This window comes from Phyllostomus hastatus, unplaced genomic scaffold, assembly GCF_019186645.2.
Source record: "Phyllostomus hastatus isolate PE091 unplaced genomic scaffold, TTU_PhHast_1.1 phas_scaffold_1066, whole genome shotgun sequence".
Lineage (NCBI taxonomy): Eukaryota > Metazoa > Chordata > Mammalia > Chiroptera > Phyllostomidae > Phyllostomus > Phyllostomus hastatus.
In genome coordinates, this window is record NW_025334004.1 from 993,513 (window position 1) to 1,010,591 (window position 17,079).

A 17,079-nucleotide genomic window follows, 5' to 3' on the forward strand; every position below is an offset into this window, starting at 1 on the left:
TTTTTTTTTTAGGGAAAGTGTGGAAGAAAGAGAGGGAGAGAAACATCAATGTGTGGTTGCCTCTTGTGTGCCCCCTACTGGGCACCTGGCCTGCAACCCAGGCATGTGCCCTGACTGGGAATCCAACCAGTGACCCTTTGGTTTGCAGGCTGGTATTCAATCCACTAAGTCACACCAGCCAGGGTAGATTTACAATACATTTTAAGTTAATTTTGGTATATGGTACAAGATATAGGGCCAACTTTATTTAATTTTTACTTAATGGATATTCAATTGTTTCAACATCATTTGTGAAAAATGGTGGCATTTCTTCAATGAATTTCTTCAAGGAACTGATGGTAAGATTTAACTGGCAATTGCTATAGGCTGACTTGTGAGCCCCTGCTGCCTCACATTGATTTTCTGAAGCCCTAACCCCCAATAGCATGGTATTTGGAGATAGAACCTTTGGGATATTCTTAGGTTTAGAAGAGGTCATAACAATAAGGCCCTTATGATGGGGTCACTGCCCTGATAAGAAGAGACACCAGAGAGCTTTCTCACTCTCTCTATAAGTGTGTGCCAAGGAAAGACCAGGTGAGTACACTGAACATACAGTAAAAAGGCAGCCATCTGCAAGCCAAGAAGAGAGTCTTCATGAGAACTCAACCTTGTTGACACCGTGTTCTTGGAATTCTAGCCTCCAGATCTATGAGAAAATTCACTTCTGTTGTTCAAGTCATCCACTCTTGATACCTTGTTCTGGAAGCCTGAGGTGACTAAGGCAGCAATATATATGTGTGGTGGATTTTGGAGCTCTTTATTCTGTTCCATAGATCTGTGTTTCTGTCATGACATCAATACCACATTGCCTTAGTTACTGTAGCTTTAAAATAAGTCTCAAAGTGTGGTAGCGTTAGTCTTCTAAATTTTTTCTTTTCCCCCCCTAAAATTATTTTGGCTATTTCAGGTCTCTTAAATTTCCATATCAATTTTAATGTCAGCTTGTGAATTTCCACAATAAAGCTTGCTGGGATTTTGACTGAGATGACACTGTAGGCATAGCTCAATCCAGGAGAACAATATGGAGTCTTGTGATGTGAATACACCACAACATTTCTCTTGAAAACATGTTGCAGTTTTCAGTATGCAGATCTTAAAAATCTTTTGTTAAACTTATCTCTAATTACTTCATGATTTGTGATCCTCTCGTAAATGGGCTTTTAAAATAATTTCTAATTGTATGTTTTATTAAACAACAGTACCTATGATTAATTACTGATATATTTGAACATGGCTCTGGGAAGTGACAATGAGTACAAATCCCCTTACATACTGCTTGAAATGTCCTACAAGGAATATCTGTACTTGCCCTAGTTTATGGAATATGGAGTAAGACAATTATCACATAGCATATATCTCTAAAATGCCTCCCACTCCCAGTTCATTGTACGAATGAGAAATGTGAGGCCAAATATAGCCTGAAACACTTGCCCATGTACACGCAGTCTCAATCAGAATACGTGAGTAAATGCTACAAAGACAATTTTTGGCAAGAATTTTCAGAGGGCTTTAACACATTTTTTCCAGACATCATAAGTGATTAGTGTAATGACAATGAATCTCACCAGTTAAAGTCTTTGTTGCCTGTGCAAAGTGGGATTTATAACAAGTCACTTTTCTTCTATACTAAATAAAGGAAACATTGAGAAGCAATCATTGAGAATTAGAAAGAATGAAAATGGCAGAGGCATAGAACACTAACCAAATTTATTAACAAGAAAATTAGCTTTAAGTAAAATATTTTCTATTTGTTTTTGAAGAGAGTTTCAAATTTATATTGTATTTTCTTATCTTGTGGAAACTGAAGGAAATTATTTGTCTGAATGATGTGTTGGAGAATAGCAATAAGGGATTGAATTTTTCGATAAGTACATCAATTTTCACTACCGAAAATGACCATATATTTAAGATAGCAGGGACAAAGAAACCATTTTCTAAAACACCCTGATGTTTCCTCAACAATCTACAAAAATGGGATCACTCCTATAGAAACAATTATTTGTATAAGCAAGCCAGAAGCCTTCTTCTAGAACAAAAATCTTCTTTCATAAATCCCCTTGATTTAACAGTTTTTTAAACAACCAATTTTCTAATTTTTAAAAACTAATAGATCTTGGGTTACTATCACTTACTGACAATTCTTGCCTATTATAAGCAAAAGTAACTGCCAGTGATGTATCTGAGTCTATAGCATACACTGAAGCATTAACAAGATTATCAAGTAAATTTAAACAACAGAGAATACTTTGTGTAATTAATTTTAATATTTCAGGTGCATTTTTTAGAGAAGGCCAGACAGCAGATGTTCAAATTTTGTCGATTAAATTATCTTTGTTAATTTGTGTGTATGCTGGCTAGAGATGTTTTCATAATAATATCAATAATATTGGATATGCATGTTTGGTGTATGTATATATGTGTGCATGAATTTTGTATGAAAAAAATTTTTTTAAACCAAGATATTTCCATAAATTCTCTATTTCATTCCTTGGCATCAAAGCACAATGGGCCAGTATCATACCCTTGTATATGACCATATTGTGGGTCTAAGTGCCCAGAGGAACAGGCCAGTTTCTACACGGCTGTGCACTTGGGTTCTATGCTGTGCTAGTCTTCCCGGTTCTAATACCCTACTAGAAGCTTGTCATACGTTTAGTTATCCAAGCATGCCAGGGACAACTGTAATCACAACAGATTACTGCAATGGCAAAGTACTAGAAGTCAAATACATCACGGGGATGATGTTGACATAAATGATCTCAGCATAACTGGAGCATAGATCATGGTGCAGCGTTGCAGATGATGAGACTGCAGAAGTGATAAGGGAATGGATCTCATAGCAGGGGATGCCACAGGAAGCCTCGGAGAAGTACAGTGACATAAGCCTAATTGTTTTACAGAGTGTTGTGCGTTGGACTGTGTCCTCCCTAAAGTTACGTCACAGTCTTAAACCCCAGTACCTATGAGTGTGACCTTATTTGGAAATAAGGATTTTGTAGATGTAAGCAACTTAAATGGGGTTTTTGTAGATGTAAGCATCATACAGGATTAGGGTAGGCCCTAAATCCAATGACCTATGTCCATATAAGGGGAGAGAGATTTTGATACAGAAACACACACAGAGGAGGGATGGCCATGTGTACATGGGGTTGGAAATTGGTATGATGAAGCTATAAGCCAAAGATGTCAGGGAGGGCCAGTAACCACCAGAGGCTGGACAGAGGTATGGAACATATTTTTCCTTAGAGTTTTCATAGGGAATCTGGCTATGGTGACACATTGACTTTAGACTTCCCTCCTCTAGAACTCTGAAAGAATCAATTTCATTGTTTTAAGCGACTCAGTTCAAGCCACTTATTATGGCTATCCTAGAAAATGAATGCAGAAGGATTGTCATAACCACACTATCTGGAATGGATAGGAGGTAAGAAAGAGTGGACACAGGGTGACCAGTTATGAGGCTGTACTATAATCCAGGTGACAGACTGAATCTGTGGGAGTAACGATGGCAAGATTCAGGCGACAGTGAAAGTTATTTAGGATGTAGAATCAACAGGATTAGCTATCAGCAAAGTGGTTATTTCAAAAGAGGAGTCAAGGATAATGTCCAAATGTCCTGGTTTGAGAAACACTTATTGTAATAATGATCATTTGAAAGGGAATAGATTTGAATGGTGGACAGACAGAAAATGAGTTTTCTCTTGTCCAGGTGCCATTTGAGGTGTCTGAGTGATATCACACTGGCTATGCCCCACAGAAAACTGAATGTGGAGCCCAGGGAAACATTTTGGGATGAAAATATAGATTAGCATGTTGCTGTGACACTTTGTGCTTCTCCTACATTATTACTTAGCACACTCTTTTCATCAACGTTTACCTGCAAATCTGCAACAAGAAGGTAATCTGAAACCAGAGAATCAAGAGAACAACTCCTTTTGGGGAACGCTGCTCTGCCCAACAGGCTAACCTTCAGTATTTCTGCTTCTCCGTCTTACAGATAGAGTAGTGATATGAAAAAAAGCAACTCCATTTTTTCTCAGACAGTTCTATAAAGTGAAGCTAGTCTAAATATGGGCAGCTTTTTGGCTTTGAGCTTTAGCCAGAAATACAGGACAATATGGAAAAAAAATCCCACAATGACATTCTGTTGTATTTCACATAGATTATACATTATAATCCTCACAAGAATAATGTTCACTAAAATCCAAATTAATTTTAATCTTCACTAAAACCCCAAAAGAAACAAAACCAAAGCCAAATCTCAAGTTCTGGGAATAGAAATGGGTTCTAAGGTTAGAGGCATGCACTGGAGCTGGACAGGAAGGCTCACGAAGGGGCCGGAAAGGGATCTGGCCATGGCCTCATCGAGACTAAGACTGAGACCGAGCCCTTCGCAGGGCCAGAGTCCTAGAGCGTTTCTATACACAAGATGCAAGCTTTAGAAATGACTCTCTCTGTTGTTAAGCAGGTTTACCCTGACAGAAACAGAAACCTTGTAACTAAAAGATCTAAACTCTTTCTATCCCATCTGTATGGTACCGGAGCATTAATTTAAAACCTGACCTTACAGAGGCAAATATAAAACATAAAAAACAACTTCACAGAGACGCTCCAGTAACCTGGCACAAGGGAATACCTCAGTCCACCCACTCCATTGACAATGGGCATGCAGTAAATACAAACATACTAAAAAAAGCCCCATGGGCTATAATAAACCATACTATGGGGAAGTCAATAAATATGACACATGTGAGAATTTGTACCCTAAAGTTGAAGGTAATAAAAAATTTCAAAGAATTTGATATTTTCAAAACAATTAATAAATAAAGAGATAAAGCAAAGAAATAAAATATAACTAAAATAATACGAAAGATTTTTGAATAGAATAAAATAATAATAGTTTACACAGTATTTGCCAGGCATCATTCTAATATATAGACAAATTACATAGATTATTTGGCTTATTATTCACTTCAATCCTATGTGGCAGATACTATTATCCCCATATTATAAACCATGAACCTGAATCTCAGAAAAGTAGAGAAAAGTAAACTCAAACACCTTATAAATGATGGAGCTGGGATTTGAACTCAGGAAGTCCCATTTCAGGGCTCACAGTCCTAACCAAGCAGAAATTCTAAAAATATTTTTTAAATAGTCATTGGAATCTACTTAGTGGATAGTTTGAATTGAAGACTTGATACAATTAAAGGGAAAAGTAGAGAACTGATCAGTGGATCTGAAAGAATTTGCCTAGATATTCTTACAAACATAGCACAGAACGATATGAAGGACCTATAAACCTAAATAGGAAGACAAGGATAGTAAAATGAGGAGGTGACAACAAATGGGAGAATAGAGAAAGTGTGGGAAAAGAAATAGGCAGAGATAATGCTGAGAATTTTCTAGAATTGAGGAAAATGACATTCTCAGAAGAAAGGAACACACAAAGTATATGGAGAAGTAAAACATATCTGTACTTAGATTATAACAAAAATGCAGATCAGAGACAGACAGCTACCAAAAAAATACAGACATTACTTATGGTGATTTGACTGTGGATGACAGAGACAATGAAGTAATATTTAAGATATTGAGAAAAAAATAAATTTTAACCTAGATCTCTATGCATAACCCAATGCTCATTCACATAAGCAAAGGCAAAAAGTATAAATAGATCATCTCTGAACAATTACTAAAGGATGAACCCTAAAGGAATAAGCTCAATATAATAAGCAACATTGGGAAAAGTACAGCAAGTTCTCACTTAATGTCCTTAATGTCATCAATAGGTTCTTGGAACTGTGGTTAAATGACATGTAAGGAAAGCAGTTTTACCACAGGCTAACTGATATAAACAAGAGTTAAGTCCCTAGGTACCCCATCATTTTAATTAAGCAACATTGTTGGACAACCTGCTGTAATAGGTAAACCAAATTACTAAACTTAGATAAGTGGCACCTGAAAAAATGCATGTAGTAATAATAATGACTAATATCTAAGGATTTACCAACCAGATGAAACTATATACTACAAATCTAGATAGAAAGTGAACAGGAGTAATTTGAAGTATATGAAGATTCCTGTATCTTTCAAGAAAAGGATAGAGCTATATGTTAGATATACATATTAAAAATTTAAAGATTAATTACTAAAAGAATAGAAAAGAAAGATAAAACTTCTAAACTAAGGAATAACACAAGTATAATTTGTATGACAGAAGGAAAAGAAAAATGATATATCGACCCCCAAATGAAACAGAATGAGATTTCACATATGTAAAATTTTAAACACAAATAAAACAAGTTTATACATGTTAATGTTTATGTATGTATGTTTATTACACATATTTATATAAACAATAAAATTTAGACACACAGTCAGTGAGGGTTCATACAACCAACTCTAGGATGTGGATTGTGGGAAGGAGGGAAATACTGGTGGAAGGTACCAAAGAGGCTTGAATTCTGTCTGTAATGTTTTATTTCCAAATAAATAAATGATTTATGCTATATCCAATACTTGTTAGATCATTTTATATGCTATCATTTTATCAACTAAAAATGAAATCCAAGAAGTAGACTCAGAGATATTAATTAACTTTCCTAAGACCACAGTCCATGAGGAGAGAATCTGAGGAAATAAAGACTTCTGAATGGACTTGGCCGTTCAGAATTTATTTTTGGATTCACAAGGGCAGGGCTTGGCATGTAGTGCAGGTGTTCAGAATGATGGGCAACAGCTGGGATAGTTCCTGGAGAAGAGGGCCTTGCTGACTGTGGTTTGCTATCCAATGCCACCACTTAACGAGGCTGGCCCAGAGCTGCACTTGGAATCCAGGGATCTGTTCCAGTTGAAAAGAGGCCACATTTCAAGAGAAGTGGAGTCTGTGTCCTTGGGAAACTTAGAGATCATCTAGTTCAATGGGCTCAGTTTACAGATTTTCAGAAAAGAGACTCAGAGAAGTTAACTGGCTTGCTCAGTTATATAATCAGTGAGTAAGTAGTTAACTCAAAATCTAATGCTATGCCAATCATATCAAGTATTTTAAACTTCAGTCAAGAAGTAGCAGGACACTGTTGGAATTGGGGATGGCAATATAATGATAATGGTGATGGATGCTGATGTTACTGATAATGATAATGAACATAAAGATTACGGTGGTAGTGATGATAGCAGCTGGCTTTTTCTGAGCACTAATCTACTAAATTCTAGGTAGTCACTCAAATGCTTTAGAAGTACCCCTTGATTACTTCTCACAGTAACTCAAAGAGTTAGACACAATCATCATTTCCATTTCAGATGAAAGAAGAGCCTCTCAGGGTCTCATAATTTATAAATGACAGAGTAGATTACAACCCAGGCAGTCTGACTTCTGAGCTGAAACTCTTAACCATATGCTACGCTGAAAACTCAAATATTAGGAGGAGGTGCAAGTGGAAGCTTGATCTTATCTCTCTTGGATTCATCTTAGTGTTAAATATTTCTAATTACTACAGATCCAAATGACTTAGAAATTTACATCATCTGATGCCCATGTGAATTCCATATGGTTTCAAGTCAGGTAGAGATCTTGAAGCAATAGTAAGTTAAGTGTAGTTGGATTGATACATGAGTATTTGGGATAAACCTGAACTAATTTTTCTTAAATACAACTTTAGTTTTCATGTGTATAAGGAAGGAGAACTTTTGTAAAGAGTAAAACATTGTGCCTTTCCTCTGGTGTAAAAAATATCCTTATCATAGAAAAAAATAATGCTTTAGCTAAACAACAATGAATAATTTGCATGATGTCAACCAAAGTGAAAACAATGCAACCCAATTTTTTCTTGTAATGGGATGCTATTGATTAATAAATGCTGACAATATAGATTATAGGTTGATTAGATTTATGGCTGTACTATCTCCATCCAACAAGGAAATAAAACATTACTTCTAGAGGCAGAACTACATAGTGGAGTTCTGGTGTTAGGTTAACTGAGGTCACATTTCTGCCCATTCAGTTATCTACCGTATCTTCAACACTGGAATTGGGCATTCTGAAATCTATAGGAATAGTCAAGATACAAAGAAATGGGAAGGTATTTTGTATTTATGGTTAAGAACAATCAATATTGTTAAAATGGCCATGTTACCTAAAACAGCATACAGATTTAATGCAATCCTTATCAAAATCCCAATGGCATTTTTTACAGAAATAGAACAAAAAAATCATCAAATTTGTATAAAACTACAAAAGACCCTGAATAACCAAAGAAATCCAGAGGAAAAACCAAACCAAACCAAAGAAAAGCTGAGCTAAAGGAATCAGACTCCCTGACTTCAAACTATGTCACAAAGGTACAATAATAAAATCAGTAAAGTATTGGCAGGAAAACTGACACGTAGGCCAATAAAACAGTATTCAGAGCCCAGAAACAAACCCATACATATATAGGCGAGTAATTTTTGACAAAGGAGCCAGAAACACACAATAGAAAAAAGGAAAACTTTTTCAAAAAATGATTTTTAGAAAACTGGAAAGCCACGTGCGAAAGAATGAAACTAGATTGTTATCTGACACCACACACAAACATCAGAGTGATTCAAATGGATTAAGGGCTTATATCACCTGAACCAATAAAATACAGAGAAGAAAACATAGGTTACGGAGCTTGGTCTCAGAGGAATCTTTATGAACTTGACTCCAAAGAAAAGGGAAATCAAAGTAAAAATAAATAAATGGGACTACATCAAACTAAAAAGCTTCTGTACAGCAAAAATTTCAAAAATCACTAATAACAAAAAGACAAATTAAATAGAAGATATTTGCAAACAAAGGGCTAATTTCCTAAATACATAGAAAATTTACACAATGCAACAAACAAAAAAAGAAAGAATCCAATTAAAAAAATGGGCAGAAAACCCAAATAGACACTTTCCAAAGAAGACATGCTGAAGGGCAACAGATGTATTTTCTTAAACGCTCAACATTACTAGTTATAGGAAAAACGTAAATCAAAAACACAAGATACTGCCCCACAGCTGTGAGAATGGCTGTTATCAATAAGGTAAGAATAACAGGTGTTGGAGAGGATGTGGAGAAAAGAGAGCCCTTGCGCACTGTTGGCAGGAATGTAAGCTGATGCAGTCACTATGGAAGACAGTATGGAAGTTTCTCAAAAAGTTAAGAGCTGAGCTACCATACAACCCAGCAATGCCCCCTCTGAGTAGCCAAATTGTTGATAATACTTATTCATAATGATATCCGTACCCCTATGTTGTCTGCAGCATTATTTACCATAACCAACACATAAAAATCTGTCTTATGCCCTTTGTGTCCTCAGTACCCTTTGACAGACAAATGGATAGAGAAGATGCAGTGTATATACGCAATGGAATACCACTTGGCCCCCCACCCTCCAAAAAAAGATAAAATTTGCAACATTTGTGATAAGGTGGATGGATCTTGAGAATATCGTGCTAAGCAAAATAAATCAGACAGAAATGTACAAGAACCATATAACTTCAGTCAGTGTGGAATAGAAAGGAAAAAGCAACAAGCAAACAAAGAAAAGATACAAATTCATACATACAGACAACAGAATGGTAGTTACCAGAGGAAAAGGGAGTAGGGAGGATGAGGAGAGTAAATGGGGTCAAGTACATGTTGACTGAAGAAGACTAGACTTCGGATGATGAGCACAGACTAGAGTATATAGAAGTCATATTATAAAGTGGTACACCTGAAATTTATATAATGTTGTTAACCAATGTTACCCCAACAAATTTAATTTAAAAAAATTTTAAAGGATGTTCAAGAATTTATTTCAGTATTACTAATTTACCAACATTTTAATGAACCCACTGAACATTCTCATAAAAATAGAAAAATGCCCACTACATATAAATTTTATTTGTGAGAAAACAACAATCTGAAATGCTATATTATATGCATACAGAGAGTATAAACTATAAAATTTCTCTTTTAAGTATGAATATCATTTGGGTTGCAAGAAAGCATAGCTATTACACAAAAGAATATATTAAATTTCCCAAAAGACTATATCCTGAAGTTACAAAAATTTAAAGATATTTAGAGGGGAAAAAGTGAAACAAATCAATCTGATATGTGAAAAGTATAAATTTCTTACATGAAACATTAAAATTCAAAGAAAAGATCAGAAGAGGAGGACTGGAAATACAGAGTGAAAAACAGAACATGGATATATAACATCAAAACACTACAATGTCAAACAAACAAGGAAATAATCAAGAAGGGTTGACCTAATAGGCTTCCTTTAACTGAATATAACTATAGAGATTTAAAGAGGAATATCTGATTGACAGAAACCAAAAAATGGCAGCTCAGAGGTCAAATCATTTGCAGAAATGTTTTGTTTGCTTGCAGAGCTTCTTTTTTTAAAAAATCAAGTTACAAAATAACATTTCATATATTTTTTAAATACCTAGGTTTTTTCTGCCTTCCCTTAAAAAAAAAAAAGCATAGCAAGCCCTGGCTGGCGTAGCTCAGTGGATTGAGCGCAGGCTGTGGACCAAAGTGTCACAGGTTCGATTCCCAACCAGGGTACATGCCTGGGTTGCAGGCCATAACCCCCAGCAACTGCACATTGATATTTCTCTCTCTCTCTCTATCTCCCTCCCTTACCTCTCTAAAAATAAATAAAATCTTAAAAAAAAAAGCATAGCAATGGCCTGGAAGACAGTAATTGCTATTCTTATCACAAAAGGCTTTCTAGTTTGCTCCCAGTTTTACTCACCTTATTTTTACTCATTTACATTGCCAGCCTGACCCCTATAGTCAAGTGAGTTCATAACCCCTTATTCACCTTAAAGCAGGGGTGTCAAACTCATTTTTACCAGGGTCCATATCAGCTTCGCAGTTGTCTCAAAGCGCAGAATATAATTTTAGGGCTGTATAAATGTAACTACTCCTTAACTAGGGGCAAGGAGCTGGGCACTGCCGCAGGGTAGAAACAAGGTGCTGGGCTGGATAAAACAAGGTGGAGGGCTGGATTTGGCCTGTGGGCCTTGTGTTTGCCACCTGTTCCTTAAAGCAAACACAAGTAGTGAAAGTGATCAATGGCAGAAGGGACTGCAAGATTGAGCATCATTAAAGAGGCTCGTTTGTTCATTCATTCATTCGTTCATTCAACATAAACATGTTGAGTATCCGAAAAGTGCCAGATGCTGAGCTTAGAAGAAAATAGAAATATTTGGAACTTCCTTTCATCAAAAGGAATATGCAGTCATAGACCTGGATGTATACCAAGATGTATGTAATGGAGAGTTGAGGACCGAACACTAGTGAATTTAGGAAGTGAAATGAGAAATTGTAAAGATTGTTAACAATTACAGGGATCTCAGGGCATGGGGAATTTAAAGAAGGAAGGGATGCTCAACAGTGTAAAACTGTGTCTGATGAGTGAAGTCAAGTGAAGATGAAAGAAAGACAGTTTTTTAATGTAAGCAGCAAATCCCTGGTGACATTTAGTTCACTTAGAGTAGACTGATAAAGCCAGATTGAGTAGTGACAAAATAATATTGAAGAGCGTAAGAAAAAAAGAGACGGAGGTAGGCTTGGACTGGGTGTTCAGGGTAAGGGTGTCAGTGCGGTGAAAGAGTGGCCAGTAAAGAGGGCTGAGTATGTTCAAAGAGAGTTTTAACCACAAGTAGTTCACAAGGATCAGCATAGGCCAGAATGAATTCACTCTAGATGGAATACTATTAACTTACATTTTGACATCATAGCAAAATTTGATACGTTTTTTTATAAATCATATCCTCAAGTTTACTGCTTAAGACACATTGTAGGAAGGTGTTTTCACAATAAAAGCTTTCTTTAATTGGCACCATTATTCAGTGACAGTAGCTGCAAAAGAAAATCTGTCAACTCTCAATTATGTTTTATTTTTTGGTGTTCCACTTGTGATCTCATCAGAAATGATTGAAAATATTCCTGTTTCTTTGGCTCTGCAGGAAATCACAATTTCCATGGAGGCATTTAGTCTTGGACCAATGAAATCAGGTGGCATTATTCTCTAGAATCTTCTGCATGTATAATAATCAAGGGAAAGAAAGATTAAGCTACAAATGATATGTTTGTGCATTTTATACTAGGAAGACGATGTTTACTGCATTCTTTTGTGCATCTTCATCAAATAGGATCAAACAAACTCAGTAAAAGAAAAAACAATGTCAAATGCATTTAGTTCTAAATTTTCATAAGATGACATGGCCTGAGTAAGTTGACATCAAAATGACTGCTTCATTTCTGTAGCTGTGGAATACTAATGAAGAAGAAAATAAGACCTGGCAACTAATTGTGGCTTAAAAAATAAAAACTCCTTAAAGTGAAGGGATTAAGTCAAACTTGGTACTTACAAAATTGTCACAGGGATGTAAAGTACAGCATAGGGAATATAGTCAAAATATAATAATAACAACTATGTGCAATGCCAGGTGGGTACTTGAAATATTGGAGAGATCACTTTGTATATGATTATCTAACCACTGTGCTGCACACCTGAAAGTAATACAAAATAATACTGAACCCTGACAGATGTGGCTCAGATGGTTGAGAATTGCCTTGCAAAGTGAAAAGATCACTGGATGAGATCCAAGTCAGGGCACATGCCTGGGTTGCAGGTTCTATCCCTGGTCAGGGGGCGTGTGAGAGGCAACCAATCAATATATCTCTCCTTCTCTTTCTTCCTCCCTACCCCTCTCTAAAAATAAATAAATAAAATCTTAAAAAATAATATTGAATGTGAACTGTAATTGGAAAATAAAATTTAAAACCTCAAACTATTTCTTGAACAGTACTTTTAAGTGCTTATAATACAATTTTTAAAATAAAGGCACAATTTGAAATGGAAGCAAAACCATTCCAAACATTTTAGGAATATGTTATATGCTATTATTGTTCCTTTCTAGTAGATACTTCTGTACCTGGAATGTGATGCAAAAGTAAGTGCTTATTGGTTGTTTCTTATTCAGGTTGCTTATTATATGTACAGCACTGAACTCTGCATCTGTACACACTGATCTTTGGGATGTGGTGTTTGTTGGAAAATAAGAATAGAACTCTCAAATATATCTGTCATGCTAATCATGAGTTCTGTTTATTGAGTTATACAGTCAGTTAAGTTTTTCTTCCATTGTATATGGGGGAAAAAAAATCCCAAACGCTTACTTCTTGAGGTCTTACATTCCAAGTGGAGTTTCAGTGAACTTGCAGTACACCATCTGAGTCCATCCTTTAAAGCCCATGCAGAGTGAATCTGGGTATGCATAAATTATCCCCATGCCCACCTCCCCCTCCACCTGCATTACCATAACCAGCAGTGACAACAATCAGCCAGAGGTGAATCCCAGAAAGCCCTCACTACCTTCAGATCTATTGCTTGTACAATCGGGTTTAGGGGATTCCAAAATTCTCAACCATCTTTCTGTGATTCTGAGCAAAACTGTTGTACAAAGTCAATTTAGCAGAGACTTTCCCTCTCTTTTAGAGTCTTTATAGAGATTGCAGTTAAGAAACATAAAGCTGGGAAATTTTCCTATTAATATAAAAGTTACTTATTACAGAAGTTAACCATCCATCAATCCTAGAACCTATCTAAACAAAGTACAATTCCAGCCAGAAATAAATAAAAATGGTCAGGAGTTCATATCTGTTATTAGGATCAGCACTGAAGAGCCTTGTATTGTTAAGACAGGAATACCTTTAAGACAGGAATTTATGTAGTATTTAACCCAAAACTGTCTAATATTTGATCTACTTACCCCTGCAAGGCTTTCTCTCCAAACCAATCTCCTTTTCCCAAAGTTCTAAGAAAGATTGGATCTTCACTTGGTGAGTCTTCACGAGTGACATTTACCTACAAATAGAAACAATGAAAGTCTATATCCACTGAATACCCTGGATGATCAAATCAACACTAATTGATAATGTTGATTATATCTCTTTTTTAAATTCATTTTTTATGGGGAAAACGAGTATATTATCACTAACAGGGCCAAAGAAATGACCTCCAAATATTTTTGACACTTTCAAGTTGTTTTTAAATAATAGTGAATTATTTAGAAATTTGAATTTCATTTAATCCTCATCCTGATTCCCATTTCCTACCTCCTATGAGACAACTATTATAATAAACTTAGTGAACATTTCTCCAATCCTTTTTTATGGTTTTATGCACATGTATTTTAAAAATATATGAATAGCATAACATGGTATGTATCATTCTGTGACTTACTTTTTTCTAACGTTCTTTTAATTATTTATTCCATGCTATTAGATATAAGTATAGTTCATCCACTGCCTTCTTGTACTCTGTACATTCCCTTATTTATCCATTTCCTTGTATGTGGACATTTATGTTATTTGCATGTTTTTTGTGTTTTTTTGCTGCATTGAACATCTCTCTACATAACTCTACATGCACATCTTGTTTCCTCTAGGACATATCTATCTCCTTCTTTAAGAAAAATCCAGCCTTCATTAAAACACCAGTCACATTTTCATGAAATATTCCTGCAGGTCTCTAACTGAATATATTCTTCATGTCCTCACAATCCCCATGCTTCATTCACCAGTGTTTCTTATTTAAAATATACAGAAATAACATATATGTCTTTTAAAATCATAATAAATATATACCCTTCAAATAAATGGATATTTATTTGGCATTCTCTACAATTTCTAATAAGCACTTAATAAAGAATTATAAATTGTATGAACAGAAAATCTTCCTTACTAAGAAGATATCTTGGCCCATACAGGACTTGTGAGTTGAGAAACAGTCTGCAGAAGGCAAGGAACGCAGGGAGTTTCACCTTTGTGTTAATGCACTATCCACTTCGGTCTACCAATATTCATAATGCTGGCTACATGTCACCCAGAAAAGTTCAATACCTACAATACATATGCCTGGAAAATGAAGTAGAAAAACTAATTCTTGAGACAATGCGAGCTACTTAAATACATTTAAAAATATCATGCTTCAAGGTTTTGATTTTACAAATTGAATATCAAAGACCAGAATTTTTGTAAGTATCAAGAAGGTCTGTGAAAAGGTGGAAGGAATTCAATTATTATTCTTCACTGATCTATTTGACTACTCATCCACACAGTGTTTCAAACCCATAAAAATGCAGTTTTTAACAATCTTATCACTAAGCTGTATCACAGAGATGCTCATTTGCATGTTGATGAGGCTTTTACAGATGTGTATGGAAACACCCTAGCACTGTGATTCTCAAACTTCGGTGTGTGTTTGGCCAAGGGTGAGGGGGGCGGTGGAGGGAGTGTATATTTAAAATAAAGGTTTCTGAGGTTCTGATGCAGTGGGTTTTAGAAATCTGAATTTCAAAAGTTTAATGTACAGACCAATTTTCGACAAACATTGATATATCATTAACTTTCTGAACCTCGGTTTCCTCATCCGCACAATGAGGCAATTCAACAAAACTATTTCAATCTCTTCTTCTGGCTGTTAAAAAATGTCAATGACTAAGGTATACTATACTACAAGTTAAGCTCATTAATTCAAAATTAGATATAAGGATATATTACATAACTGTACATTTGTGATTTAATAAAAATCTATTTGAAATTCAAAATGGAAGATTTAAGCAGGCCATGGGGAAATTTAAGTGCATTTTAAAATGTTCTTTAAAAAGATGTTATTGAAATGTACCAACAGACATAAAAAGTGGGCCATCTATAGAATAAACCACTTTCTGCTTATATGATAAATGTGAGGAAAAACCTAACTAGTCAAAAATATAACATGAAAAAATATGCAGCTCAAAGAGTAAGAATAAAAACTTCCCTTCAAAGTTGTAATTTCCATAATTATTCTTTGTATGTATAATGAGTAATTCTAAATATGAAAAGACAACAATAATGGACACTTGCATCTTTAATTCTGAAGACATTTCAGAGTAGAAAAGGTTAAATACATAGAGATAGCCTCTGTCACCCTGGCCTGTATATTTATTATTTTCATTTAAACCACAAAGTACTTTATGACCCACAATGCTATAAGAAGGAAACAGCTATGGAGCCTTAAAAATAATAATTAGTATGCTTGGACCCATGTTACTTGGCCAAATTGTCCAAAACAGGAGAGGTTTATCATGAGGGGTGGGGGGGTGTGCATATGTGCATATGTTGTGTGTGAACTAAATGAGAAAACCTATCAAAGTTCCTCTTAATAGTAAGTGCCCCCAAAAGTCAGTTGTGTTTTCTATATTTTCCCTGTCTTCTATTTTTCTAATTTCCTATATCAGAAATTCTATGCATTTGATTATAAAAAAATTATCTTACCACTATTTCTCTTTTATCATTGCCATAAAATGCTATTTAGATCATTAACTTCTAGTTCTAAATAAATAAAAGAAAGCATGTATATTTTTATGTTTTTAACTTATCTATATATTAATTTTCTATAAGATATTATGTAGCCTTGTCATTTACATTTTTAAAACTATATAATTTTTATTTTGTGGTTATTATATAAATTATACACATATTGTCAGTATAGTCATAGCTCATAATGAATGTATGAGAATATATTTCAATGGAATATGAAGCCAAATGAATAGCAAATCTATGTCTTAAATGTGTGTCTCAGTAAGCATAGTGTTTCAGGAAGAATGTATGTATGTTAAAAATATGAAGGAAAGACTGAATTAACAGCAAGATGAGTCTATTTCCTTTTTATTTTTCTTTCTAGGCTCTGATGTTTCTTATCCTCTTTTTAGCATTTTTTCCAGTTTTATTGAGATATAATTGACATACAACACTGTATAAATGTAAGGTGTACAGCATAATGATTTACATTACAGATATCATGAAATTATGGCCATAATAAGTCTAGCTAACATCCATCATCTTGTATAGACACAAAAAAAGAAAAAGGAAAATAATTTTTTCCATTGTGATGAGAACTCTTAGAATTTACTTTAACAACTTTTAAGCATATCATACAGCATTGTTAACTATAGTCATTGTTATATAATACATCC

The 17,079-nt window shown here is 34.9% G+C and overlaps 1 protein-coding gene across 2 annotated transcripts in view; it reads right to left on the bottom strand.

Annotated features, from left to right (window-relative positions):
• Nucleotides 1-17,079, bottom strand: part of PRKG1 (protein kinase cGMP-dependent 1) — a 1,179,828-nt gene that overhangs the window by 195,449 nt on the left and 967,300 nt on the right. For both annotated transcript variants that reach the window (XM_045853740.1, XM_045853739.1), the window contains exon 7: nt 13,831-13,925. In XM_045853740.1, coding sequence (XP_045709696.1) covers nt 13,831-13,925 — 95 coding nt within the window. The remainder of the gene's footprint in view (nt 1-13,830; nt 13,926-17,079) is intronic.